Source organism: Ciconia boyciana, chromosome 3, assembly GCF_034638445.1.
Source record: "Ciconia boyciana chromosome 3, ASM3463844v1, whole genome shotgun sequence".
Taxonomy (NCBI): Eukaryota; Metazoa; Chordata; class Aves; order Ciconiiformes; family Ciconiidae; genus Ciconia; species Ciconia boyciana.
Genome location: NC_132936.1, coordinates 36,387,702 through 36,415,492, shown reverse-complemented (window position 1 = coordinate 36,415,492; position 27,791 = coordinate 36,387,702). Strand labels below are relative to the sequence as shown.

General features: G+C 36.3%; 1 protein-coding gene across 6 annotated transcripts in view; it reads right to left on the bottom strand.

The window, feature by feature from the left end:
- The window catches only part of MYO6 (myosin VI), a 116,681-nt gene that overhangs the window by 24,304 nt on the left and 64,586 nt on the right, over nucleotides 1-27,791 (bottom strand). For 5 of the 6 annotated variants that reach the window (XM_072855326.1, XM_072855328.1, XM_072855323.1 and 2 more), the window contains 14 exons: nucleotides 27,058-27,202; nucleotides 18,788-18,945; nucleotides 17,707-17,798; nucleotides 17,177-17,249; nucleotides 14,627-14,754; nucleotides 13,462-13,557; nucleotides 11,234-11,407; nucleotides 7,494-7,532; nucleotides 5,776-5,869; nucleotides 3,560-3,690; nucleotides 3,351-3,428; nucleotides 2,279-2,408; nucleotides 1,415-1,505; nucleotides 1-151 (listed from right to left, as the gene is read on the bottom strand). In XM_072855326.1, coding sequence (XP_072711427.1) covers nucleotides 1-151; nucleotides 1,415-1,505; nucleotides 2,279-2,408; nucleotides 3,351-3,428; nucleotides 3,560-3,690; nucleotides 5,776-5,869; nucleotides 7,494-7,532; nucleotides 11,234-11,407; nucleotides 13,462-13,557; nucleotides 14,627-14,754; nucleotides 17,177-17,249; nucleotides 17,707-17,798; nucleotides 18,788-18,945; nucleotides 27,058-27,202 — 1,580 coding nt within the window. Of the gene's footprint in view, nucleotides 152-1,414; nucleotides 1,506-2,278; nucleotides 2,409-3,350; nucleotides 3,429-3,559; nucleotides 3,691-5,775; nucleotides 5,870-7,493; nucleotides 7,533-11,233; nucleotides 11,408-13,461; nucleotides 13,558-14,626; nucleotides 14,755-17,176; nucleotides 17,250-17,706; nucleotides 17,799-18,787; nucleotides 18,946-27,057; nucleotides 27,203-27,791 lie in introns of those variants that run through there. The other variant, XM_072855329.1, reaches the window with a different exon arrangement.

Sequence of the window (27,791 nt, the reverse complement as noted above, 5' to 3'; positions counted from 1 at the left end):
CTTAATTTTGGTCATTGAAGCATCAATAGAATACTCCAGCTCCTTGACCTGCTTGCTTGTCTCTGCCTTCCCCTCCTTCAGAGCACTTACTACTTCATTAAATTTATCAAGTCTCTTCTTCAGCGTACGCACTTTTATCAGGCCATCAATGCTATGAAGGTAAGACAGTGTATTTGTATCTTGAGATGTTTTTACAAGGTGATATTTTTAAGACTATCACTAATCACTCCCATTAAAGAGGCAGACAGAGGAGACAAGTTATACCTTTTGATAAAATTCACCCTCTTTTTTTGAAATTCAAACATTATCACATGAAGTAACTAAGCAATGGAGCCTTTTGCAAACAGTAATTAAAACTGATTAGCCAGTGGTAACTCAAAATGGAAAAATGCATTTTTATTTTGGGAATTAATGTGGGGTTTGGGGTTTTTTTCAGTAACAAATCATTAGTACTCACTAGAAGATTTTGACTGGAGTAGATAAAGGTTGAGTTGCGCCCCTTACTCAAAGAGCAATAAATGGGACTGAATCAGATAAAACTTAACTACACAGCAGGGAACCCAGTCATTAGACCCCACAGGAAAAAAAAAAAAAAAAAAAAGAGCCTGGGGAAAAGAAGAGTTCAGGAAAACTTGGAGCTTTTTAAAGAACCAATACTGAAGGCTACACATACAAGTTACAACTCTGCAGAGACAGTCTTCCTAGAAATAAATCACTGAACTGGGATTCAGGAAAACAACACACAAAAAGTAGAAACTAAATCAAATCACTAAAGATGAGTACAGAACAGCTTAAAAATATAGGGACATGGTCAGAAATGCCAAGGTACAAAATGAAACATAACTATCAAACGATGTAAAAGAAAACATTTTATAAGAACCCTGTTATTAAAGAACAGAGTTGGATCTCTATCAAAGAGCAAAAAGGTGTCAGCAGAGCTTAATGATCTAAGTGTTTTTTCCATCAGTATTCCAGGCAGTCAGATTAAAGCTAATGGAATTACTTAATTTCAAGAGGAGACAAGACAGACAGAACACACAATTATTTTTAAGATAAAAAAGAAGGGGGGGGGGGGGCTATAAAGGAAGGTGTGAATGGGTAAAGGACAAAAATGAATTAGCTTAAATTTCATTTAGAGAGACTTAACTAAGGATTTCTAATAACTAGGCTGTCACTGAAGGATTTTATGAACAAAGAGCTAAACAAACATCTCTCAGGAAAAGTTCAGATTTAGTCTATTCATCCTTGGAAAAGAGAGGAGGAACACGGCACCTCTCAAAGTCTCTTTCAGTCGTACTTAGCATCATTCTATGACTTCAGATATATTTAGTTAAGCATAGTAAATCTCCTCTCTACATTCACAAGAAAATATTATTAAAAATCCATTTTCTTCAACCAAGGAATATCCTCTTACCGTGGTTTGTGCTTTCTCTTGCAAAGCCACATACGAATAGTCTTTTGTATTTTAATGCAGGCACTGGCTCGATATTTTATCTTATTTTTCACTGTAAACACACAGAAGATACTGAGTCTCAATGGTTTATACAGTTTAACACAACTCCTGTATTACTCACACCACACTTGATGGCTCAAAACTGTATGTAGACTACATGTGGTTGAGAGCTAGGTCTATACTGGAACCACAATACTTAAGACACAGCAGACAACAGAATTCACAATCCTGAGACAGGCATAGAGGCTCTAACCCAAAACAAACAGAAAGAAGTAAGCACGTGCATGCTCCCAATAGTGCCACACTGTCATTAGTCCTAGGCACTTATTTGCTGATGAGCAGTAATTGCTGGAGTGATGTTTGCCTCGTAATTCATGTCAGTGCTTTCAAACACACACTTTCTGTCCAGAGATGACAACCTCTGTGCAGGCATTTCCCAGAACTAAATAACTCCATGTTGTCAGCTGAGAGTTAACTACTGTTCTTTCCTGCTGATGTAGAAGTCTCTTCTCCGCAAGACCTGTGATAGATAGTTATTTCTGTGCAGGTCTTTACCCAGGCTTCAGTAAGTACCCAAGCAGACTGGACACAGGAGAATGGTGGTGGGCTTTATGCCCCACTTTTAAAAACCTCTGCTCTAAGCCCCCCTATATGTACCTAACATAAAGCATTAAAAAAAAAAAATCTCACCATCCTTGAAAGCAGTTACTCAGACTTTAGTATATAACCATCTGCTATACATGTCCATAGCCACATTTCAAAGTGATAATTGCTTTGCTATATTTTTAACAAACATTTTTATTTAATAAAACGTAAAATACATACATTTAATCACTGAGAGAGAACACCATTGAACTTTTTTCCAACGACTGCAGATAAGCCAGCGATTCACTCGTTTAACTAGCTCTGCTAAGTGATCTGGATCAGACTTCATTATCTGATCAAACTCTGCAAACTAAATTGAAAAAAAAAAAAGTTTTACCAATGAGAACAGAGAGTGTTAGACATTATTATTTAAGAGCTCGTTGAGTTAAAAAGGTTAAATATTTTTAATGTAAACTGTACGTCATCATTATATCATCTTTCAATTAAGTCAAGTGAGCAGGTATGTGTGGCATCACTTTATTCTTTAATGATAACAGAAATGACTACTGGGGTTTTTTGTTTGTTTGTTTAATTGATGTGCAACACTTAGCATTTTTAATCATCCAACCATGTATTAATCACTGAAAATATTTATTGCCAAAATTTTTAAAAATTAATTGTTTCTCTACATCCTGAACACTTACTCTGGCCTTCCCCAACTTCAAGACACCTCTAATTTTGTATCTGGGAAAAAATAAAGCCCCAAAAGCACTTCTCAATTTTTAAGCTTTGTATAAGAGTCCAACTAAAGGCAACCTTTTTTGAAAATCCTGCACTTCTACTTTTCGGTAATTATGACAGTAAGAACATTCTTCTGGGACTATAATAATTTCCCTTTCTAGTCACAACAGCTCCCTACTTCATCTCCTTTCTCTACATAGCAGCAGCAATGCTCAGAATCACAGAAAGAGACGTCAGCTATAAATAGATTTTACTAGAAAATATTTTTCCTTTGCTCTGACTTGCTCTTTTTAATAGTCAAAAAAGTCTTAAGTGACTGGTAGAACATCTGGGAATACAAACACTGCATAAGGAATACAGCAGCATTAGCAACAAGACTATGAAACCAATTATATCAGTTATATATTTTTTTTTCCACAGAAAATTAACAGTATTTACAAAAAAACCCTGGGCAACCTTCTTTAAGTTGGTCACACTTTTAGCAATGTGTTGAACAATGTCACCTTCAGAGGTCCCTTCCAATAGAAATTATTCTAAGATTCACATTCATGAACTCCAAGAGAAACATTACCTTGCCAGGTCTAAAAAACACTTTGGTTAACCCAAATTTGTAATCATTTTCATTCAGTCCCAAGGCTTTAAATAGTGCCTGAAACACAGAAAAGTTAGGATTATATTCTGCCTCTTTAAAAAAAAAAAAAAGTTAAAAAAACAGCCCCCCCCCCCCCAATACATTTTCTGTCCTGGATGATAAAGAAGAAGAATTAATTTATTTCTTACCTTGCAAAAGAGCCTAGGATCCAGTCGAGCCAATTTTTCAGGCAAGTATTTCTTGTACATATTATATAGTTCATGAAATGAAGCTCGTGAAGGGAACCCACCTTGCATCAAATCCAAAACAGACACCATTCCTAGATTCATAGAAACACATGCACAAAAGTTGGTATGAGTAAAATGCAAATGGAAGCAGTAATTTTTATGATAACCAGTAGTTTATGACATAAGCCTCAACAAAATGGTTCAGAGACTAAACTACAAAGTTTGTCTGGGACTTGATCCAGCCTCTAACATTTCTTGATCATGTGATCATTCACAAAAAAAGTTAATGCTGAACAGATGAGAAGAGTGCATATAAGTCGCTCCCTATTTGAGAGGTAAGCAACACCCAATCATGCAGAGGATTTTTTTCTAATATTTCTTCTAAATATTTTTTTCTTTTTAGCAGACTTGACATTTTCATTTTTAAAGAAAAAAGAAAAACAACAACAAAAAAAACCAACAACCAATGCCCGGCCAGGCTTTTCTTTTCATCATGTCACTGATATTTGTGAGATGTGGTACAGATGCAGTGTCAAATACATTCGTACTGCTAGAACATTTCGTGTACTTGCAGTAGTAGGTATAAGCTGCTAAGATGTAATTTTAATGTCCCAAATACTGTCACTACATTTTGGCTGCAACTAGGACATCAGTAAAGCACAAACACAAAGTCAGTAAAAGGTTCAAATTATTTCAAGCAGCACAGCATAGGCCATACCAGGTTTTGCCTGCTACTTTACATAACCCTATCAACAGATTTTGCATATAAGTTTCTAAGTCAGCCTTTAACTTCTGGTTACCATCTTTAAACTTAATCTTTTGCATATTTGCTTTCAATGGAAATTTGATTTGTTTACACTAAGTCTTTCTTTTTCAAAAAAAGACTTTATAGCATTACATTTTCCTTTTTTAACATTACATATTATAACTTTGTTTTACTAGATCAAGCTTCATTTGCTGTTGCTAAAGTAAGCGCACATGGAAAAGTGAGCTTGTAAGACTACTGTAAAACACTGCAATTACTGGGGGGATGCCTGGGGAGGGGAGGCGTTCTTTTGTTATTTTTTCCTCTCTGACATGCCGAATGCTGTTAACCTGAAGAAACCTACTGCTAATGATGTTAATGGAATTCTAATTGCTGAAAAGTTGTTAAGCTTTTGTGATGATAACATGACATGTTAAACGTGGATTTGTCAAAACATCAGCTGCAGAACCTGGAAGTATCTTGACTTCAAAAAGAGAAAAAAAATAAGCACAAGCCACTGAAAGTACAAAAATTACAGAAAATAGAAAAAAATAAATATCGAAGTACTCTGATGAACAAACATCCTACGAAGAATGACAATACTAGCACTCTAATTCCCAAGCAAGCAGTTCCTTCCATTGTTCAGTGAGGCATGAGCAAAACTGCTAATACTTATTCTTTAAAATAAAGCTGTAAAATTGGAAAGCGCCTAGCATTTCAAGAATAATGAAAATGCAGCATCGCAATCTCTAGTATATAAAGCAACAGGAAAGACTATGCTGAAGTGCCTTTGTTGGAAGTTCAGCTCCAAATCAAATTAACAGTGTTTAAAGAAATTTTGAAGAAGTAAAACAAGATGATTCAACTCTACCATAGTATCTATAAAATCAAAGAAAACAGGTGTGTTTCAATTATTAGGTATCTCAGCTAATACTGACTGCCTCTAAATGCACACAGGAGTTTCTAACACTTCAATTGCCACAGTAATTTAAAGGAATTCTATTGTTCTGGACTGAACTGCTGCCCTATTAACATTGTGGGCAACACAGAGAGATGAGATTCAGCACCAAGTCAGGAAATCTAAATTTATGTACCAATATATGGTTACATAGCTTCTTACATATGCACCTGGTGTCTGAACTCTCATTATAATCAATGTAAAAGCAGTCGACGGAAATTACATCAACTCTTCTTGCAAAGAAGAGACCTCATGGCTGTTCAGATGAATTATTTCTAGGGTTCTGTTGACTAAAACGAGAGCTAAGTTACTAAGAATCTAAATAACTGTTCGTAAGGCATAAATAAGCTACCTTCTAGAAAGCAACAGTTCAAACAAGGAAATATTGCTTCCATCTCACATATTTCAAACTTAGGTCAATCTATAATGCCCAAAGTAATAAAGAAAGGGAAAAATATCAGAGGTATACATTACCTGAACACTGAAGCTGAGAGAGGATCTGTCCTCCTTCAAAATGGTGATTTGTCATCTTTAAATTAGGTTTGATACAGCGAATAAAGCTAGACCCCTATTATCAAAACAAGAAGTTAGCAGAATCTACACATTTTTAAACCTCCTGAAATAACAGTTAGTCATTTAAGAATCATGGGTGGGAAGGGGGGGGAAAAAAAAAAGATACAAAATAATAGTATTCTAAAAGAGAAACGCTGAGATTCTTTTTCTCTCATGTATCCGTTTTGCACTCTAGCCTTGGTCTTGATGTAACTGATCTCAATGCTCAAGCTATTAATTGGATCCTCAGCTTTTTTCACTCAACTGTTCTTCTTAACATTAGTACAATCTAATTATGATTTAGCAGTCTAGATTCTACTACCCTCATTATCTTCTACAGTCATATCACCTAAATGCCTCAGTTCTCCAGAGTTCACATCAGTGAACATGCTACCAGCCTCCTGACACTGGATTCATGCCAGATGAACTTGACCTTCCTTTCTTCTAACTTTTACTTTTTACAGTTTCTTTTGGCTCATGGCTTTACTCTCCCTTCCCCCATGTTGTTCCAGTCTGCTCCTCTCTTGCCACCATGTGTGCTATCTCTACAATTTTGACCATTGCTTTCTCTGATCATTTCACATTCATTAAGGATGACATTTTTGCAAAACACCATCCAATTATTCAGATTTTCCTGTAACAGGTGGCTGCTAATGATAACCTACCTTATATACTAAAACACAATTGGGACTCAGAAAACATAGTATAACTCCTGGTTTGCAGTGTCTTCTCTCTCTTTCCATCTCTCAGCTGAGAGTGAGAGAGCACCTGCCAAGGGAGCTCTATATTAACAATACATCCTCAGTCATGGGTTAGCTAAACTCAGAGTACAGCAAGCCTGGCCACATACTTTTTCACTGGCCTGGGTCTCAGTTCCAGAGTGTTCTGTGTGAAAGAGATAATTTTTCTTTCAGACCAGCCTCATGAGTAAAATCTTGATGTCGGCTACACTCCAGCACCTGTCCCATTTGTTTCCCATGTTTTTCCCCCTTTTTCTTTTTTTGACAGAGCATAACGTCATCTCTAGAACTGGTCAGAACATGCAGTCAAAAGAAACTAGAATGTGTTGCTATAACTACAAGTTCTAAAAAAACATGGGTATGTTGAACTACATGGAGAATTCCACGAATTATCAAATTACATCAGCTAAATTAGCAAATACTCATTAGGGGAACTGGGTTCTTTGACCATCTGTGTATTTACAGCCTATCACAAAAGTGAAATGAATCATTTTATTTTTACTGGCTTTATGGAATCTGAAAACAGTAATTAATAATAAATTATCATCTGCCTTACTTCTAAATAACATCTCTAAATCTTCTGCAAATTAGTCATCATTGATAACGAGTGAATGGAGGAAAATAAAAGTGACAAAAAAGGAGATTGCAACCCAGACAGATTTCATGTTGTTTACTCAAATTGTGTAACTTTCACTTTACAACAAATTTTTTAAAGGTGGTTGGGTGTTTCTTAAAGTAACTCAATAATCATCACCGGCACAGCAAGACGTTTCAAAAGTGCCATCTAACTGCAAACTCTAAAGCAATTACTTATCACATTTATTGTAAGACATATTGTTGAGATAATTGATTATGATTTATGTCAGAAAATTATGAACCTGTATCTGTATATATACTTACAGTACTGTGAAGCTTCTCAAGAAGCAAATTTAACTGTGTCTGTAAAAGAAAACAGATATTTCAAGAGTCTTACCATGACAACTACAGAAATATACACACAGAATAGTGGTAGAGCATTACTGCATGCATGTTTATTGTTAGTAAATCAGACAGAATTGATAAATTAAACATTCACAAATTTTAACAGACAAACTCATGCAAGTGTGCATGAATGGTCCTGAGGAAATTGCTTGTGTTTAATTGTACAACAATACTGTATGGAGTAGTTAGTTACTACAACATAGTTATCAAAAAAAAGGTGCAAGCCCATTTGGGAAGATAAAGGAAATAATGCCTATGTAATAAAATTATAAAGAAAATGAGACTGATCAGCAATAATTAAAAAAAAAAAAACAAACAGTGAAAATTTCTGAAAGCCCAAATTTTATCTATAACAAGCATATATTTGTATGTTAAATAATTAACACAGAAAACAGATATGCTCAGGGTTTTCTTGGTTTTTTTGAAGCTAATTTAACATTTAGGTGAATGAACCTGCATAACCTATTTTTAATTCCAAAATTCCAAATTTTTAATTCTCTGTTGATGACAACAGACTATAATTTTAAAATCACATTTACTAAGGCTGGATTTAAACATACTATGATGAGAAAAGACGACAGTCCTATGATTATTTTGGGGTCAAGTCTACAAGATCTTAAGACTATCAGGGAAAATGAGTTACAGTTGTTATTGAACGTAATTGGTAGGGACTTAAAATATTCCAGAACCACATCAGGAAAACAGCTATACTTTTACTTTACAGATGTGCCTGTTTTACCACATAGATTACTGCCATGCCAGCCTTTCTAGTTTACTAGCAAGCACTAAGTATATAGACTGAAGTAAGACAAAATTCTGTATGTCCTAACATATTCCTCATTTTCTATACTGGAACCAAAATTGAAAGGATCTGACTTTTGACTATTTTTTTTTTTAACCAGATCTTTCAACTACCTTGAATCCAAGAAACTAGATTTGAATGGGCAATACCCGTCACCTACAGCTGCCAGTCATCCTTCCAGTGGATAAAATTGGTTTGGGTTTTTTTTAACTTATCATGGATATAGTTAGAAAGAGAGGAGTGCCAAAGAGGCATGACAAACACTAATAACCTCCTGCTCAGTTCTCACTTACACTTTATATCTCTACTTGAATATAATCTTTATATTTTCTTAAGTTAGAAATGCTTAATTTTGGAAGGGACAGCCTGATTCCCATCAACAAAATACATTTCTGCTAGAGGAAAAATACCCCTTCCTTATACTCTGTGATTTGACAAGAAATAAGCCAGAGCCATTCTCAGGTAAATTTCACTAATGAAATGATCATATGAATAAAACATATTGCTAAAACTACTGCTCTTTGAATTATCACAATTTAATCCATCATTACTGTAGTACGGTAAAATCATCCCAAAGATTCTTGAGTAATCTGATGAACTAATTAATCATTATTTCCTCAACTGATTTATGAGAATTAATTTTAATTAGTTATAAGGAAGGGATGTGTGAAGGATTTCATAAAGAGAAGTTCCTGCAACATCATCTAATAATTGATGTAATTAGAAGAATGAGACTGACTTACATACTGACACACTAAGAATTCTTATTCTTAAAGAGATGAAATTTCTACTAAGAAAACAGAACTTATTTTGATGTCATCTGAAGTTAAATTTTCAAGGCTATTAGTGTTCATCAGCAGCACATGTTGTATCTGGGAAGGTAACACTAAATGAATTACTGGAAGTAACACATACATTCAAAATGCCATGAAACTTGAAAACATTGAAAGAATTATAGATTGATGGGCCAGATCCAAAGAGGACTTTATTCACGTTCTAGGTGCAGAGGTGAACACCAAAGTCCAAAAGGCAATCCAAAAAGTTCCCCACTCAATTGCTGCTTAACTTAAAAAACGCCTCCCTTTTCACTTCAGCCCTCCTTGGACAATGGTATCATTTGCATGTCCACATCTACTAATGTGGGGTGCTAAATCCAAGAGGAATTAAAAACCCAGATGGAAGAAAGTGGAAGCTATCTCAAAGATCCCACAGTTGGTTCCATTTTGAAAATGCACTTACAAAAAACAACGGAACCTAGCTTCACCTACAACAGACTCATGGTTGCAGGGTTTGCTCAGGAGATGGCTTATCTGTATGTAATTCAATTTTTCAGTCTTCCTTCTGATCATGCATGTTATATTAAACCAATTGCTACAGTTTAATTCTACAACCACTATATAAGAAGGAGGAGAAAAAAATCATCAGAGCAAAACCCAAGAGAGCAGGCTGCCCAATTCCCAGTTAAATACCAAAACCACTACCTTACAAGTCAGGCTCTGTCTCCTACTCTTCCTGGCCCCATCAAAATTTTATTTCTGGCTACATAGCAACCCATCTCCCGAAGGGTATAAGGAGAATCCCCTTTGTCAGACTAACCAATAACTTGGCATTATGGGAAATACAGTAGACATAAAACACTGAATACAGTATAGACCTGAAGCAGATTACTGTTGCTATACAAAAAGCAAGTGCTGCTACCATATCCTTCCTGTTCTTCAGCCCCTGCGTTTTTAGAGAACAGTTCTAAACACTAGCCACAAGACACAATTATGCAAGAAGGAATTTATCTTGCAGTCCTGATTCAGCATTCAACCTTGACATGGAGCAGAAATGCAGAAACGCTCTTCTGCTATTGGCAGTGCCCCACTCTACAAGAAGGTTTTTGGATTGTCTAAGATACCTGCTTTCCCCAGGGACTGTGTAAGGAGTCTAGCTAGGAACGTGATGTGGGGTTTTAGGTGCCCTAGGTAAGGTAGCATACCAAAGGAGTTGTGGCACTTGACTTGAAGGCATACAAATCCTTCATTGGATCTGGCCCAGATGTGTTGAGAAGAGCTCTTGCTGGAATTGCAGCAGCTCTACAAACGGTAAATCCACGAGACTGAAAAATTTACCTGCAGCCCATGGTTGTGCCTGCTTTTCATCTCTTAACTCCCCTACAGTTCTCTTTCTAGCCATCCTGAGCTGGAATAGTCCAGCTAAAATAAAACTGCTGAATGAGAAAAGGATGCAGAAAACATTTGGAGAAGACAAGGTTTGAAGGTCAGCTTTACAACAAGCAGAAGAAAGGAGAAAATTAGGAGAAGCATCAGATTCAGGTATCGAGAAAGGAAACATTCAGCACAATGAACATCTTTCTGTGAAAGCCATGACTATCTTTGTATTTCAGAAGAGGAAAAACAGTGGTTAGGTTAGGTATCGAATTTTGAGAATGGCAAACTGTAGCCAATTGATACGTCTTCTAGAATGCACAATTAAGGTAGAAGTACACCTTTTGTCACATTTAGAATCACATTTAGAAGCCCTTAAAGTCCACAGAATTCAAATTTAGATCTCAAGACTTTAAACCCTTTGAATAAAGACTTCCATGTGGCTTTGCAAAATTCTGACTTAAAAATTATTGTATAATCTCTGTAAGGACTATTATGAAACATCTTTTTGACAGAAACGTATAGCACTTAGCTTGAATATACTGGTTTCTTATAAGTCAATAGAAAAAACACCTATTTAACAAAATTTTCTTTGTATGAATCTCAAGTTACCACTAGTTCTCCCAACCTTAGGTTTTACTTATTTCAGGTAACTTAAAAGTGGCAAATATTACAAGAACATAAGATTCCTTGCTATATTACATTACCTTGAATTTGTTTCCCACACTGATGAAACTAAGTTTCCCAGCTTTTTGTTTGGGATCCTTGTTGTTGTTAGTGTTCGTTTCAAATAGCTGTCGAACAAACTTGTCCTTGGATTCACATATAAGAGATTCAAGGGACATGTGCAAAGCATCATTGTTTTTTTCCACAAATTGCATCTGAAAAGACAACCCAAAAAATAATAGTACATTTGTTTCACTGCTCCAGTTACTTAAGTCTTAAAGAAAATTAAAGAAAACAATGTTATATACTTAATTAAAAAATCAGCAAGAATAGGTGGGGTAAATATTCATACATTATTTCAAACAACTTTTCAGCTGGACACACAAAACACTAATGACAGAGAGAAAAGATATTCTTAAATTTGAAGGATATTGGAATCATGAAACCCAAGGTAAGGTTTAGTGCCTTTTAAGAGATCAGTTGTGGTTTTGTCAACGATTATCCTCCTTGTTTCCATTTTCAGCACTCAGCACATCATCACTTGGGAGTTCTAAGAAGCTTAATTCTTCACTGCTTGTAATATTACTTAAGATCTGTTGTGAAACGGGAATTAACATGTACACTTTAATTGGTGCCTCTACACGTTTGGAAAATGAAATGAAAAATGGTTATTTTAATAGTACTGACTATTTAAGAACAGTTGATTTAATAAAAGATATTGTCCCTTCCTACAAACCTTACCTCTCTGGTTTATTTAAATTGGCTCACTAACTTTTAGAAGTTAAGAACAATACGTTACACTGAAATTCAGAGATCAAGACAGTAGTTTCCAATTTCACACTAACAAAATTCTCAATAGCTTTTGGTGCAACTTTAATAGTGACTTTGATATTTATGAACAGAAGAGGCCAAGACTAATTCAAAGAAAATATGAATTTGCCAAATATCCCATAAAGGGATTTAATGGTGATGAGAATCAGAGGACAAACACAGGCCTCCGAAATTCCCTTGGACTACAAAAACACAAGACTGGAATATGAATGCAGCCAGAGGAGCGTCCTCACAAATCAGATTGTGATAACTGCCACAAGTGCAGTGAGAAAGAGAAACAAGTAACAGGTAAGGTACAAGGCAGCTATAGTCCAAAAGTTTTAAGGCCCAAGCTAAGTCAGTCCCTCCGAGGGAGGGGATAAATTAAGTCAAAGTCCATTAGCACAGCTTCTGGACCAAAGCTATCTCATATCTGATCAGCTCTGACAGCAGAGCTTATGTGCTCATACCTGCCTCCTCTGTTCCTGAAGACACTCTAAAATATTATTAACATACAATGATGAGATACACAGTTAAACACAGGGCACTTGGAAAAAATGTGTTCTGATTTTATTTATTATTTTGATATTGACTCTGAGTGACCTCAGAAAAATCAGGTAGGTAACACACAGACTTCAATTTTCTTATTTGTAAAATGACCTACAGAATGTGCCTACTTCAAAACAGCACAGCAATCATTATCATTCTTAGAGTATTTTGAAGTAAATAAGAACAAGTACTTTAAGTACACATTTTCAAATGACAAAAACACATCTTTGGAAGTAGCTTCCCTCTTACACACTGGAGTTACAGACCAGAACAACATAGCATTATGGATCTTTTGTCTACCCTAAACTCTTATTTTTTAAAAAATTAGGTTTTAGATATTAGCTTCAGTTGTTTCAATGTTTTTGTATGATGAATAGTCAAAAAAGTACAAGAATCTGGAATGTATTCTGAGGGTAGCAATTTCAGGTGTTTAGTATTCTTACATGAATGATTCTATTGCCAGTAGAAATGGAAAACAAAAAGTATAAAATGTGATTTTTAATATAACATAAACAGCGATTGCATACAAGGACAAGCATGCTTCTGAAATGCAAAAACAATACTTTTTTTTATATCACATAGTATATATTCCTCTCCCCAAGATGCAAACATCTGTTGGTGTAAAATTTGCAGTAGATTATGAATCAATATATTTAATATTGACACCATTACCTATAGATTTATAACAAACTCTTACACAAAATATGTCACCAAAACAGTCTGTAATCTGAGAAGTTAAAAGAAACTGTCAATTCTGTCACATACTCACAAAATTAGTTTCAAAGCTAAGACATATCAACTTTTGAATTTCTCTTCTGATGAAAGGAAATTTTGTTATTTAACCTATATACACTAAAAGTTATAAGTACTACAAAGCGTAACAAAAATAGTTTCGCGTAAGTAAAATTACCGTCTCATAGCATACTGCTCCTGCAAAATGTCGGATAATAAAGCCTTCATCATCTCTGATATTTCTGTGAACAGCCAATTTAGACTTTCTAGGAATCTGGAATTAAAAAGTTGGATTACAAAGAAGAATTAAACTGGAGAACGAGGAAAAGTTTATTCTTAAAACGTCCATGATTCTGCCAGGAGCACTAGGTGTTAAAAATGACATTTCATGAACTACAATTGTGATGACCACTGCCACTCCCGTTCAAACTAAGATATTCCAAAAACCTATTTTGATTCTCATTCACACCCTTAGATACCTCACATTCAAAACAGAAGTCACCAGGATTGCTAACACCAGCTAGTTGATTTTCTTTTTGCCTTTTATCAACAATTTCTATAACATTCATTCCACAGCTGATGAATAGCCTTGTCACATGAATAGGATTAGATAGAAGCTTATAATATGGGTTTAGATGGTATATTTTAAAAGGCAACTACCTCGTTGATTGTACACATACCAACAAAAATGTTTCACTGCACAGCAATCCAGTTAAGGAAGATTACGTGGAAGCTTAACAAAAGGCAAATGGATGACAATTTTATTTGGCCCCCTCTGCATTTTTTCAGCAGGGAACCTTTTTTTTTTTTTTTTTTTTTTTTGCATTTCAACAGAAGTCACGTACATACATTGCAATAATTTGCATTATTCTTCCACAAAGTGCTGTATGTTAAAGAATTAACAACAACAAAAAGGTTTTCCTTGTGTGTTCCCTATTTTCATCTCTGAAGTGCTAGCTAGACACTCCATGTGAGTCAGATATTCTCCAAAGCAAGCAACTTTTGAAAGGAACAACAAAATAGCTCATCTGATATGAAATAATCTAAATTAAAATGTGTTTTTATTTCCTTTTCATACATTACATCTTAACAAACTTAAAATGTAAGTGAAGAATATGGCTTTAGTTTCAGCAGGATATTAGAATTGCTGGAAGACTTAAGCCTTCAGTGAACTTTTCAACAAACCTAATAACCAAACTTGTCCTTAACAAAAGAATATGGATTGTGCAGACTGGTGTGGTATGAGATTTCTTCGGAAAGGTTTTCATTAAATTGAAGTGTTACTATCAACTGTTCCAAGAACTGTTTTATTAAAACAAGACAGACAGCAAAAATAAACCTACAGACAGTCTGAAATGGTCCTTGTGTTTTTGATGCACAACTGAAGTAAAATGCTGGTCGCTTGGCTGGGGAAGACGATTTTCTTCATCCAAAATATCCAGTACACCTATTAATTTTGCTTCAATCAAATCTATTAATAAAACAAAATACGTTTACAAAAACTGAATATATAACCTCATATCAGAACTGAACATTACAAGTTTAAAATGCTACTGATCTGATTCTGTATAACAGTACCTAGGCAAAGCTGTTAACACAAAATACAAAAAGTCATTGCAAATTAATTCTACATATCTGAATTGTTGATTTGATATCCTATACATACCAAGTTCTAACTTTAACACAAGGAATAAAAGGGACAAAGATCAGGCACAGATTGTTTGATTTCTACTCTGGGTCTCAAGTTGAATTTACTCATATAATTCCCAAAAGGTGCCTAAATGTTTCTGTGGTACAACCATAGGTCTTTACAGGATAATTGTTTATATTGTTGGTGTTTAAGTTTTTCGTCCATGTTTCACCACATCAAAACTAAAATCATGAAAAGGCACATACTTCCATTCACAACAGGATCCAGGGAGAAAAATGAAATGCATTTGTTTTAAGAAAGGCAGATCAGACTTGAGCATGCAGTGGTGGTTTCACAACTTTTTACAAGTGTATTGCCTTGACCTTTCACACACATATACAAAAGCCCTTGAAAGCTCACATAGAAATTCATGCTCCTGAAACTATTAGACACAAGAATTTTGCAGCTTTTAAAAATTTATTGTATTATCTATGAAACTGTTCTTGTAAGAGGAATTTTTACTACCTACTTTTTTTCTGTGGAAAGGAAGAAACGACTAATGCTTGTACTGCAGCAATGCCTATGAACTCTCACCACAGATCATAAACAGTATGAGGCTATATACAAAGCACAAAGACGGCCCCGATCCAAAGGATTTATGCTTATAAAATCTGAATAAGCTAATTTAGCTACAGAGATGACTACCATTCCATCAAAACATTCTAACATACTAAGGACTGTTTCTAAGATTCTTCCATAGTGTTAAAAAATTGTCCATGTCAACATAATGTCCCTCTCTTTTGTGAAACTTAATATTTGTACATGTTCACTGCTGTCACTGGCCTGGTCCAACACCTTAAACAAAATCGTATTTCAACAGAAACCAACATTATTTTTCTCACTCACTTCAAAAGGCAGTAGAAAATCCTTTTCTCCTGGCTATGCAAGAACAGAAAAAGGTATACATGCTGTGGTTTAACTAAGCTATAATTTTATTAACGTATCTAAGAATAACTCATACAATGAAGAAAGGTGTCAAATCTGTGGTGGGGTGTCATATGTTGGTTGGAATAGTAAAAGGGGTCATGACTGAGGGACCGCTACTTGTATTCTTACGAAAGCTGCCCAAACCTTTTCTATGGCATGAGAAGGCAACAACTTGTCAACAATCTCTACAATCTGACCCATTTCCCCCCATGAGTCAGACAGAGACCTTTTCTTCCAATAGGCACCAGGGAAACCCTTTTGATCCTGAAATATGTTTAAAAAAATTGATCCTGAAATATGTTTAAAAAAATTGGAGTGTAAGCAACCCTTTTTATAGAAACATGACAGTCTCTAAACTGTAACAACACTTTTGGGAACAGGCTCAGGCTCACATACATATTACTAAACACATTATTAAACCATTAGAAGAGGTAAGTTTGTATGTATAGCAGTCACCTATTTCTTGTTGCTACGCTTTTGTTCCCTCCTCCAAATACCTTCCTGTTGCTTTTTCACAAGATGGGTGAGAGGTTTGCTTGACTAGAGTTGTCTTTAATTAAGTCAGAGTTTGTGACTGTACAGTCCTATCTATCAAAGTGAAAGCTTCTTCAGCAGAGCTACAGAAACTCAGAAGAACCAGACATTTTGCAACAGCTGTTAAATTCTGGCACTCTTTGCTCAGCCAGGACTGACTAGTTACCATAAGCAAATTACTGTAAATGCAAAAGCAAAAAGAACTTTTGTTCACAACAGACCAATTTGGAAAACACAAGCTGAACATAGAGGAAGAAAAAAATAAACAAAAAACACAAAACAACAACAACATCATCTTAAGATTCTGGCATATATCAGTCTGTGGAAGCCTAAAAGCAGCAGTACCATCTACAGTCTGTTGCTTATAGTTCATTTTGTTTCTTTGCTCACTGGCTCAAAAAAGGTGGGGGGAATGGGATGGGATTTTTTTGATTCATGGAATATTTTTCCCCAGACACCCTCACACCATTCTTCACTTTATTTACCCTACTTAAATGTTAGTTTTCTAGGAAAATGCCCAAGAAATCCACAAGCCCTAGCTGCAGTTATGACACGCTGTAGAACAACATAGCTCTATTACCAACCAGAACTGGAATGTTATACAAAGCTAGAAGAATTCAAAAGGTTGCAACAGTCATTCAAAGCATAAAATTACTAGTGCTACGCTATTTTGCCTCTTCTGGTTGAAGCGTTTTTCCTCCATGACACTACCAAATAGCTTGACATTTCAAGAAGTACATACCTATACAGTCCTGATTATCTACATAGCGCACTTCATTAACCCCCAGGCCTTCTTTTTGGTAAAGTTCTTGTTCCTAAAAAAAAAAAAAAAATTAAAAAAATTAAAAAATTCCTACCCACCAAAAATGTTTTTTTAAATAAACATGAAAACATTTTTAACTACACCATGAATCAACACAAATTTTAGAATTTTCTTACACAGCTTAATACATTCCAACTTCACCTCCTTAATAATATGCCCATGCAATCATGCAGTTAGATATTCCCATTAGGTATGAGATATTGTCCAGTATCTGGATGCCTCATTTTAATGAATGGTAAAAAAGAAGAAGAAGAAAAAATACTGGTTTTCAAAAAGCCATATTCTTTTCTGGCACAACCAGATGTCACACAGCAGGGAAGCAGTTTGTCAACTGATTTTTTTTTTAATCTAAGCATAATGCGCAATCTTATAGAAAGCAATGATACTTTAAGTGTCTCTTTAGTAAAAAAAAATAAAAATCCTCAAATATAATATTAAATATAACATACCTCTTTCAGAATCCTTTCATTAAAAAACTGCTGCAGTTTTTCATTACAGTAGTTAATACAGAATTGTTCAAAACTGTTGTGTTCAAAGTATTCTGAAAAACAGAAGTTAAACTTCTATGATAAACCACTGTTCCAATAATTTATATTATATAGTAACTAAGAAAAACTTCACAGTGCTAATATTTAAGGATGTGTTCCGATCCATATCTGTTTCTTTCAGTAAAATAAAAGCTTTTACAGATTTTCAAGTTGCACATACGACAGATACAAAAATACTGTGGCAGATCATATTTCTAAGACAAATGGCAGTCATATCTGCCAACAAACCAAAGCAAGATGCTACCATACAGTGAAACTGTACCAATACGTCCTCATGTATCCATGCTACAACAGGCTGGCACAGGATATCATAGCTCTAAAGACCTGAAAACCAAAGGTTCCCTTTCTCTTTGTTCTTGGACCACCTTAGCAGGGCTAGAGCGTACCAGAAAACATGCCCTATTCTGAATCTCAGTGAGCCAAACAGGACAAAAGCTTTACGGGAACCATCAATGCCCACCAATTCCAGGGAGCAACAAGGAGCCCAAAGTCCAACTCTCTAACAGAACTATCAAGCCTCCAGGAAACAGTATCTTAATTCAGAGACTTCATTTGCCTGTCTGTCAGTATACAGTGATCTTCTCAGGACTGAGTGGGAAAACAGCATGCACATGCAGTATCTTTCCTAATTTTACTGGGTGGCCACAGTAAGATTCCATTCCAAATTTTGAGTCCTTCAAAAGCTGTGTCTATGCAGACACTACAGGAATCTGAAACCATTACAAAGATGCCTAGTTTCACACTAACGCTTGTTAGTGTTATTAGGTCATCAGGAGAAGCTCTAGACCTCCTCTACTTTCCTATATCTCAGGAAAATGAGGGTTTATCTGCTCTCTTGATATCTTCTTAAGCCCTTGTAACCCATCCCACCCACCACCACCAAAAAGAAAACCCTCCCACTCTCCATTACAGAATATCATTGAATCTTTGGTGGCAATAATAGACAAAAAGAAAATTAATATTTTTTTTAAAGTATACTTACCAAAACCAGCTATATCTAGAACTCCAATGAAGAAAGAGGAAGTCTCAAATGGAAAACATTGGTTTACCCTGTTCACTACATGGTCAAACAGATGACTATACACCGTTTTAGCCAAGGCATCACGAGCATTGTTTGCTTGTTCCACTTTCAAGGGTACCCTAAAAAACAAAAATACAGGTCTTATTTTTCAGAATTTCTTACTCTAAAATACTGAGATTAGACTCTAAACTTAAAAAGAGCCTTTCCAATTACTGTAAATTAGGCCACAAAAAACCCCTGAGCTCTAGGCTGAGGTAGGAAACAATCTTGCAAAGTTAGATTATCTTACTTGTAAAAAGAAAGAATAATGTTTCGTTATCCTCAGTAGAAGTGAGATGCAGATGTTTTCATACTCATTCATTAGATAATTAGAAACTATATTGATAATTGCCAAAGAAAGATATTTAAAATATATACATTCCCATCTACAAAAAAATATTTCAACTATTCATTTATGAGCTGCCTAATTACAATAAAACCTATAGTTCAGTTTTGCTCTGACATCTTTGTCCCCATGCTTTCATAAGGGCTATAACTAAAACTATAAGGTTGTAAGGTAATCGGTAACAAAAATAAAAAAACATAGATAAGGGAGTGTGTTTTCATGGTGAAAGTTAGATGCAACCCCAAAATAAGGATTCTTTTTGAACACTGGAAGAAGGGGCCTTTTAAGAGATGAGGATTTATTCTCCCTCCTTTATTTATAAACCTTTATTCTCCATTGTGACTATTTATTACAAGTTTATATCCCAGTTTACCAGTTTAAAAAAAAAACAAAAAACAAAAAACAACAAAAAAACCCCATGAGTCCCAACTTCAAAGCCTATGAAATGCATGACAAAACTGTGGGAATAGCAGCCAAATATAACTACATATTTAGCTATACATATAATAATATGTATCTAGCTATTTTCTAAAGTCAGTATGACAATGACATGCTTAGAATGCATATATTTCAAAGCACCTCATTTCCTAGATAAATACATTCTACAAGACTTTTTTTTTTTTTTTAAACAGGTTTCAGATGAACAGATGAGAGTACCAAAACTAAAAAACAGTTACACTGTACACAGCTGAGGAAGCACCTGTAGAATTCTCCAGAATAAGACAACTGATACAAGGATAAAGCCTTAAGGAAGTGATTAAGAAACAACATGGAAGAAGTATGAAAAATGAACTTTCTGCTTTATGGTATGATTACAACCTGCCCTTAGGTCCTAATCATGTTGCCAAAGAATTCAAAAGCAAAAGTCCCACTAATCTGAACAGAATCAGACCAGAACAGAATCAGACTGTCAAAGATCAAAACTATCCAAAGCATTTTTACATGTCAATTAAAAAAATATAAATACAAAGGGAAAAAAATTAAATTGAAATACTGATAGCCCCTTGACCAGACAGTATCAAAATTTCATGCATGGAAAGAAGGCCTACAATTTAGCACAACTGCGGGTACACAAAGGCTTTGCACAACACTGTATCATGACATACAGATATATCCAATGTTGAAGTAAATCAAAAGAAGCGGTTTTTAGGGAGAGAGCCTTTGCTAACCAAACTGATAAAATTTGCAGGGACGAACAGGGAGAAATAATGTCAAGATTTTTATCACACCAATCCTCTTTGTCATGAAGAATACAGGATGACAGCTGTATGCCAAAAGCTCTTATGCTTTTTCTAAATGTCTCCATCAGTTGACTTAAAACAAGTCACTTCTCCCCATATACTTTGCCTCTCATACCCTTGAACCACCAGCACTACAATAACAATTAGGAATAATCAAAGGATGGACTGTCCAGCTAAGGTGGTAGATAACCAGTTACGGAACTTCTCAAGTATGCAGCAAATCTATGTTTAAAAAATACCTCTTATCTGAACTGTTTAAGTAAGCCCTATGTACAAGGTTCAAGATGTCACTGCTGCAGAACTGCCCTGTCGCCCCCTCCAGGTAGTTTTCTGTGCACAGGAGTACAAAGAACTGGCAGGTCAGAAAAGGAAAACTTAGCGCTACACAGCTTACCCATATTGCATCATTTCCTTCACTTCCCAGGATTCACAAGCGTTAAACTAACTCATAATTACTATTTCTGTATTTTTTCAAGGATGATACTTCTGATGCAGAAACGTGAGACTGATGGAGATCACTTTCTATTGTGACTGGTAAGTCAGGGAACCAGAGACTCCGTTCACTAAGGACACCTGCAGCTACATTACATTAGATAGTAATTAGCTTTAACACACAATCTTGTCTTCCACTAAGTATCTCCTCACTTATCTTAAGGTAACAAGTAGTGACAGAAATCTTATCTTATAAATAGAAGGAAGGTACCTTTACATTCCATTCTGATACGTTTAAGAGATCAGAATACTAATTCGCACATGTCAGCTGCAGGCCTATTACATAATACAATACACATTTATGCTTTCAATTTCTTTTTTTAAAGTATGTCATGCTTCTAGAGCATTTATTTATAAAATGGCCCTGTTATTCAAAAACAATAAATTCTGCCATTATGAAGTAGAATTCTGGAGACTGCACAAACCCCTATTGTTATTTTAAACTATCATAGTATGCAACAGAAACCCATGGAAAGAAAATTTAACCCTGCAATGTGTTTTGCACAGCTGAAAATACAGAACCACAAAATAATGCTGAAATTGCACTGAGCCAGTCAATACAGAAGAGCCCTATTACAGAACTGACATTCAGCATGAGCAACTTCCTTCTTGTGAACTTGCTTTCCTTGAGCTCCTCTTTCCTCTGGTCTGCATACTGACAAAGCAATCTCCTTTCTGCTCCTGTTTCTTGTCTGAACAGGAAAAAATATATTTTCCTTCCTCCATTTCACCTTCTCCCCCTCTCTTCCATCCATCAGCTACTGGCAAGGAACAGAGAAGAAATTCTTCAAATTTTCTAAGCTATTTGGTAAAGTTGCCACAAAAAAAACTTGTCTGGTCTTCATACTAATTTCTTCAGCAAGGTTTCCAGCGATCCACAGAGCCTGAGGCCTAGGAGAAAGCACTCTCATAGGCTGGATTTATCCTGTGGACAATTCCATGCAGTCCCCAAACATTTTCCAGAACAAATAAACTGCAATTAAAATATGTATAATTTGCCCATGGTTGTCAACAATTAAGGGAGAGAGAGCAGGTGAAGCAATACCCATCAGTCACTGTCACCCAATCTGGTTACTGCTTCACAAATAAAATGGCCTGGATGAAATAACCCTGCTTAGTGAAAGGCCTACGTAATTGAAGAATATAAGCAGCACATTTGTAATCTGAGAAAAGTTAAAGTTCCAAAAACTGTAGAAAAATATTTTTTTAAAAAGCATAATTATTGAAGGAACTAGCCTCCCAGAGTTTTTCCAACAGAAGCTTCAATACCACCACACACACACAAAAAAATGCATTTTGGTAGAAAACATACTCCAAAAGAAGGTGGAGGACCTGGAATGATGTCAGTTTAATTTTTCGCACTGTAAAATAATTTACTGTGTGATGATGGAGTTCTGTTTGAAAGTCTTCTTGGAAAGGGAGAAACTGAGTAAGAGATTAGTACAGTGCATTTACAGTCTAAGAGGGGTACCAGCTTTTGAATACATTATTTCTCTCTGTAAACACACTTTACATGGATGGCAAAATCATCAGCCAACGAGGGGATCTTTATGCTCTTTTTGGGAGACTAAAAAGGACAGATAAATGTAGTGCAGCTGTCAAGTCTCCCTGGCAGTCCACTGCACATTAGTATTTAATAAAATCCATGGATATAGCATTGAGCATCACCCTCCTACCGTTCCTTGTTGGCTCCATTGTGCCCAGCAGAACAAAGCCTTTGTTATACTCTGAGCACAGTGATTTCAGCTGAGCTATTTATTCACTGTGACCTATTAGGACTCACATGATCTACTTGCACACAAAAGGTCCCTAAGAAAGAGACAGAGAAATGAGTAGCTCTTTGGGTTGCTGGAACAAAATAAAACAATGTACTTGTCAAAACTCTAATATTGATAGCAATCAAATAGTTTCTAAACTACGCTACCATAGAAAAACCTGGTGGCTATTTAATAAATATCTAAAACAGTCCAATCCACTATCCTTGTACATGCAGTAAGCCACAAGAGAAGATATTAGTCTATTTATTAGTGCATGTTTGCTTTTAACTGCACAAGTTCAGAAAAGGCTAGAGAAAGAGGCTTAATGCATTAATCCTTTGAGATGGTGGAAGGAGTCCTCTGAATTAGTTTTTGCCATTCACAAAATAAAACATTGGTGAAAAATAAGATCTGCTGGCACAAAAGCATAGCTCCTTGGTGTTTGCAGGCTTTTGAAACAGTACACTGCTAACACCACCCCAGGCTTATGAGGATAAATATGCTGAACAGAAAATCTTTACAGTCTTAATCCAAAGTGAATTTGAAGCTATAACAAAAATTGTATTTGTTCTTAAGAAACCTTCCTTGACAAGGTCACTTGAGATGTGGTGAAAGGGAAGCAGTATATTATGATACAACTTTGCTTTAGTGCTTGATACGTCCCACCAAACATTCTCAAAAGGAAACTACAAAGACACGCTTTATCTATATGTTAGGGGTACAACAGCCAAAACTAATCTGTTCTCGGAGGCTGAGTCAATAGTTCACTGAGAGCATTTCCAGTGGGGTGCCATCTGAATCTGACATGGATGCAATTTGCTCAAATCCCTTCTGCTTCTAGTTAACACTTTCAGTTAAAAGGAATGTGAAAGTAAGAGTATTTTCAAAAAGCAGTCTGACAATACTGAACTAAGAAAGCAGAAAATTTTGGTAGCAAGATTAGCATACAAAATTGTTTTCACAAATTGAAGATATGATCTAAAAATCTACACAATAGATTTCGGTAAAGGGAAGTGTGTGATCGTATACTTAGGAGAATTCAAAAGTACAAATGCAAGATGGAGAATAACCAGGTAAGCAGTGAGTCAACAAAGAAAGATCAGCAGTTATAGTGAATCACAATTTTTTAAGTAAAAAATGTTACTAACTTTCAAAACCTGAGTTCTCATACCGCCATGCATTAATATGAATACCATCTGTACTGTATAATATATAATTTTCTATTCTAATGTTATCTGTAATACTGATAAAGGTTCTCCTGGATCAATATATCAAAGATTTTGCTGTCAATTTAGACATGGTCTGGAAGACAGCAAATAGTAAAACTTGGAAAATATTGGCCACTGGAGGCAGTTTGTCCTGCAAGACCCATGTCTTCCTACATGTAAAGGTTGTTATATAGCGAAAAATTATTTGTAACTTTCCATATCAGCTGATAAGGCAGCAAGATGATAGTAACAAGGAATCCCCAATTTCTTATAACGTTGGGGGGAGAGCAGGAATTTATAACTACTTCCTGGAAATGCACTATTGAATATATTATGAAGTGATCTAGATCTTGAGCTTTTAACTGAAGGAGAATAAACCCTCCCCAGTCACTACTTACCATTTGACTCTGCATTATAACTTTTTCCACTGTGGTTGCTATGAAGTTCTAACTCTTGAACATCCCTTCTTTCAAAATATAGAAATAAGCAGATCACCAAGAAGTCTACTTGTTTGCTCTGTCTAGAAATACACCTCAAAGGTCAGCTATTCAGTAATAATGTATTACTGGAACAACAGCCCATACCCATGCTAAACTTAAGACTCCTGACTATGAGTTAATTCAGAAGAGCTTCTGTGTGCCCCTAAAAAGACATGATGTTCAAACAGCACGGGCTGTCACTGATGGTTTGTTATGCTCAAATTTTGGCCAGGAAGATCAGTTTCACCCTGAAGATCAGGAAGCGGCACTGAACAGTATTTCCACTACAGCTATTCTCTTTTAATTTATCATTATTAATTAGAATTACATAGAGATCGAGATTACTTCTCTTGCACAGAATAAACTCTCGACCACTGGAAACCTTCATTACTCAAATCTATTACATCCCTTGAGGACTAAAAAAGCCAATGCTCTCAAGTACTCAAAGATCAACTTTTCACCTCATAAGTCTGACATAACCTAAGCATTCATTAACTCACACCTGCCACCTTTACTGGCCACAGTGACATACCAAGGTTACATCAATCAGCTGTTACTTTGTCTCAGTCCACAAGTTAATGAAATGTTAACAAATACTTCACACTATAAGACATAAATGATGGTAATAAATTTCAAAAGACAAAAAAATATGCAAGGAACTTATATAAACTACATTAATACAGATAATTAATTATGGCTTCCATATATTAAACTTCTGGTGTAATGTGTATAAAGTTGTATTTCTGATTCACTAAAACAATCTGATTGTTTCCATAAGTCAATAAGAAGCACCCATGCATTCTTCCAATGAGTGAAGTGAATGTTAATTAGTTTCCTAATTAAAAGATTTATGCATTCAGCTAAACATTGACAATTACTTTTAATGTGCTCAAAACTGTTTAGGCCAAGTTCACTTTTTGATGCAACGTTTTCTTTAACTCCAGAACATACACAACAGAGGAAAACAAATGTTAAAACACACAATTCAGTTGCATGCAGCTTAGCTAGCATTCCTGACAGCTTGCATGCTAGAAGGATCAATCTCAACAAAAGTTGTGGTAGAAGCTAGAGGTTTTTCATAAACAAAAGGCAACTGCAGTGAAATCATTTTCATAAAACTCAGTTTCACAAGAGTCATAACTTCCATGGTATTGAAATGTTATCATCAGTACCATGTTTAAACGTGTTCTTTGCAATTATTCCTTCTTCATGTGCGTACAAAAAGAAATCACTATCCTACTTCTGTGTCTAGGAAGTTACCTTGGTAATAGCTTCTTGTCAAAATGAAAGAGATAATAACTTTTTCTTTAAGGTCAGTATTTACTTCAACATGTGAGTGATGCGCTCTTAATAGCTACAGGGGAAAAAAAAAAAAACACCACACCAACTTTCTCTTAAATTTATCCTGTTCCACTGTGTTTTATGTTTCTATGAAACAATATTAACTTTGCAGTCAAGATTAAATGTTTGTTTACCAGCAACAGCAAGCAGCAGCGCATTTCTGGATTACCGTTTGTGGTGGTGTTTTTAAAGCTGAAACTTGATTTCAGCAGAAATAGATGTGGCAAACACAGGAACACTGATCACCCAGACTCTGAGAAGGGTGGATACACTACCCTTAGAGCATCCCAGACCTAATATCACAGGGCAGCAGTCATGGAAGCACTGTGCAGCCCCCATGACAAGAAAGATGCATCCAAGTATCTTCTGAAATACTTTAGGCACAGCATTAACATTCCTTGATACAGTGTATGTGTTAAATCTATTAGTATACCTAATTTTCTGTGTAGGTTATGGATTTAACAGGCTGACTGCTATACTTTCTTTGGCCACACAGCGTACTGACTGACGCATTGAGAGATTTTATAAAATGTGATAGAGACTTACTCAAAGCTGTTCTTTTCCTGGAAAAAAAAAAGGCCATTTTGGTCAGACATTGTACAACTGCCACTCTTCCAAATAAAAATAAAAAAACTCCAATGGCCTAACAACAGCAAAACAAGCAACCCTGAGCATCTAAAAATTTGCATTTGGATTGACTGGTTAAAAAAAAAAAATTAAAAAAAAAATCAAAGCCCCGTTAAAAATTTGTCATCTCAAAATTAACACTTGCATGATGGAAAAGCATAGCACATTGTTTCTATTTTGAAGAGACTAACAATGTAAGTCTGCTAGTCTTCTGCACTCATATTTTTGTAGTACCATGTTTTTGTACTCATATTTTGTAAACCATTAAGCAAGCGTTTTAAATAGCTGCACTTAGGCCCAGTGCAACTTAGTTCATACTTGAAAATGGTCACGCGGCGGTTTGAGGCCGTTTTTCCCTTTCCCCCGTGGGCAAGAAAAGAGACAAGGCAGATCAAGCAGACAGATCCCAGAGGTCCTGGGCGGGGGGGGGGGGAGGCTGGGCAAGGGGTTACCTCAGACGGCAGCTCGCGGGGCCGGCCCGGGAGGGGTCGGCGGCTCCCAGCCCCCGGCCACACTCACTGCAGGCCCCTCTGCGAACACACCGGGGGCATTCCCGCGGGGGTTCGTTTCAGCGGCCTGACGACAACACGCGTCCCTCCCCCGTCCCGTCGCTTCGCGGGCCCCCCCCGCTCCCAGCGGGGCCGCCGTGCCTGCGGCAGCAAGGAGAGGACAACGGCCGCCCGGCGGCGCGCGGGACTCACTTGATGACCGTTCCTTTGGCGCCCCCTGCCGTGGTGAGCATGACGCGCGTGGTGAGGCTGCCGCGCAGGTCCTCCTGGTCCAGCCCCAGCAGCGCCGCGCAGCACTCCAGCGCCGGCTCGCTCCGCGGCCTCAGCGTGCAGCCCCCTGCGAGCAACCGCCACAGCCGTTACCCCACCGCGCCCCGCTGCCCCGAAGCCCCTCAGTTCCGTGTCGGCTCTGCCCAGGTGCACGCAGGCACCGACACGCTATTTTATACTGTTGCTAATGAAAATGCTGCGAGTTTGGCATTTTTATGGACAACTCGAGGGGGAAAAAAAAAAAAAAAATCATTGAACTGGCGATGATCTTGCCATGACGACTAGAAATGACATCAACTTTGAAGCAATTAAAGTTTGCCTCTGGAAATTACTTCGTATATTAAATGTGAAGAGTCAGTCTTCAAAAACACCAAAACAAACAAACAAACCACCCAAAAACTATGCATGAAATTCTGTCTTTCTAGAACACTTGGTTGTTGGTTGTTGTTCAAAAGCTAACCTGCTTTTAAGTGAAAGAACTATCCCAAAATGTAGAAGTGCTAATACCTAGTAACTAACTTGTAGCGATTTAAAAACTTTTGGATTTGCATGTTCCTGTAATCCTCCAGACTTCCTTGCTATGTATGCATAGATCAATAGAAGTGCCTGACACGGCAGGCTCCTAGCACTTACATTTTCAGAAAATGGTATGTACA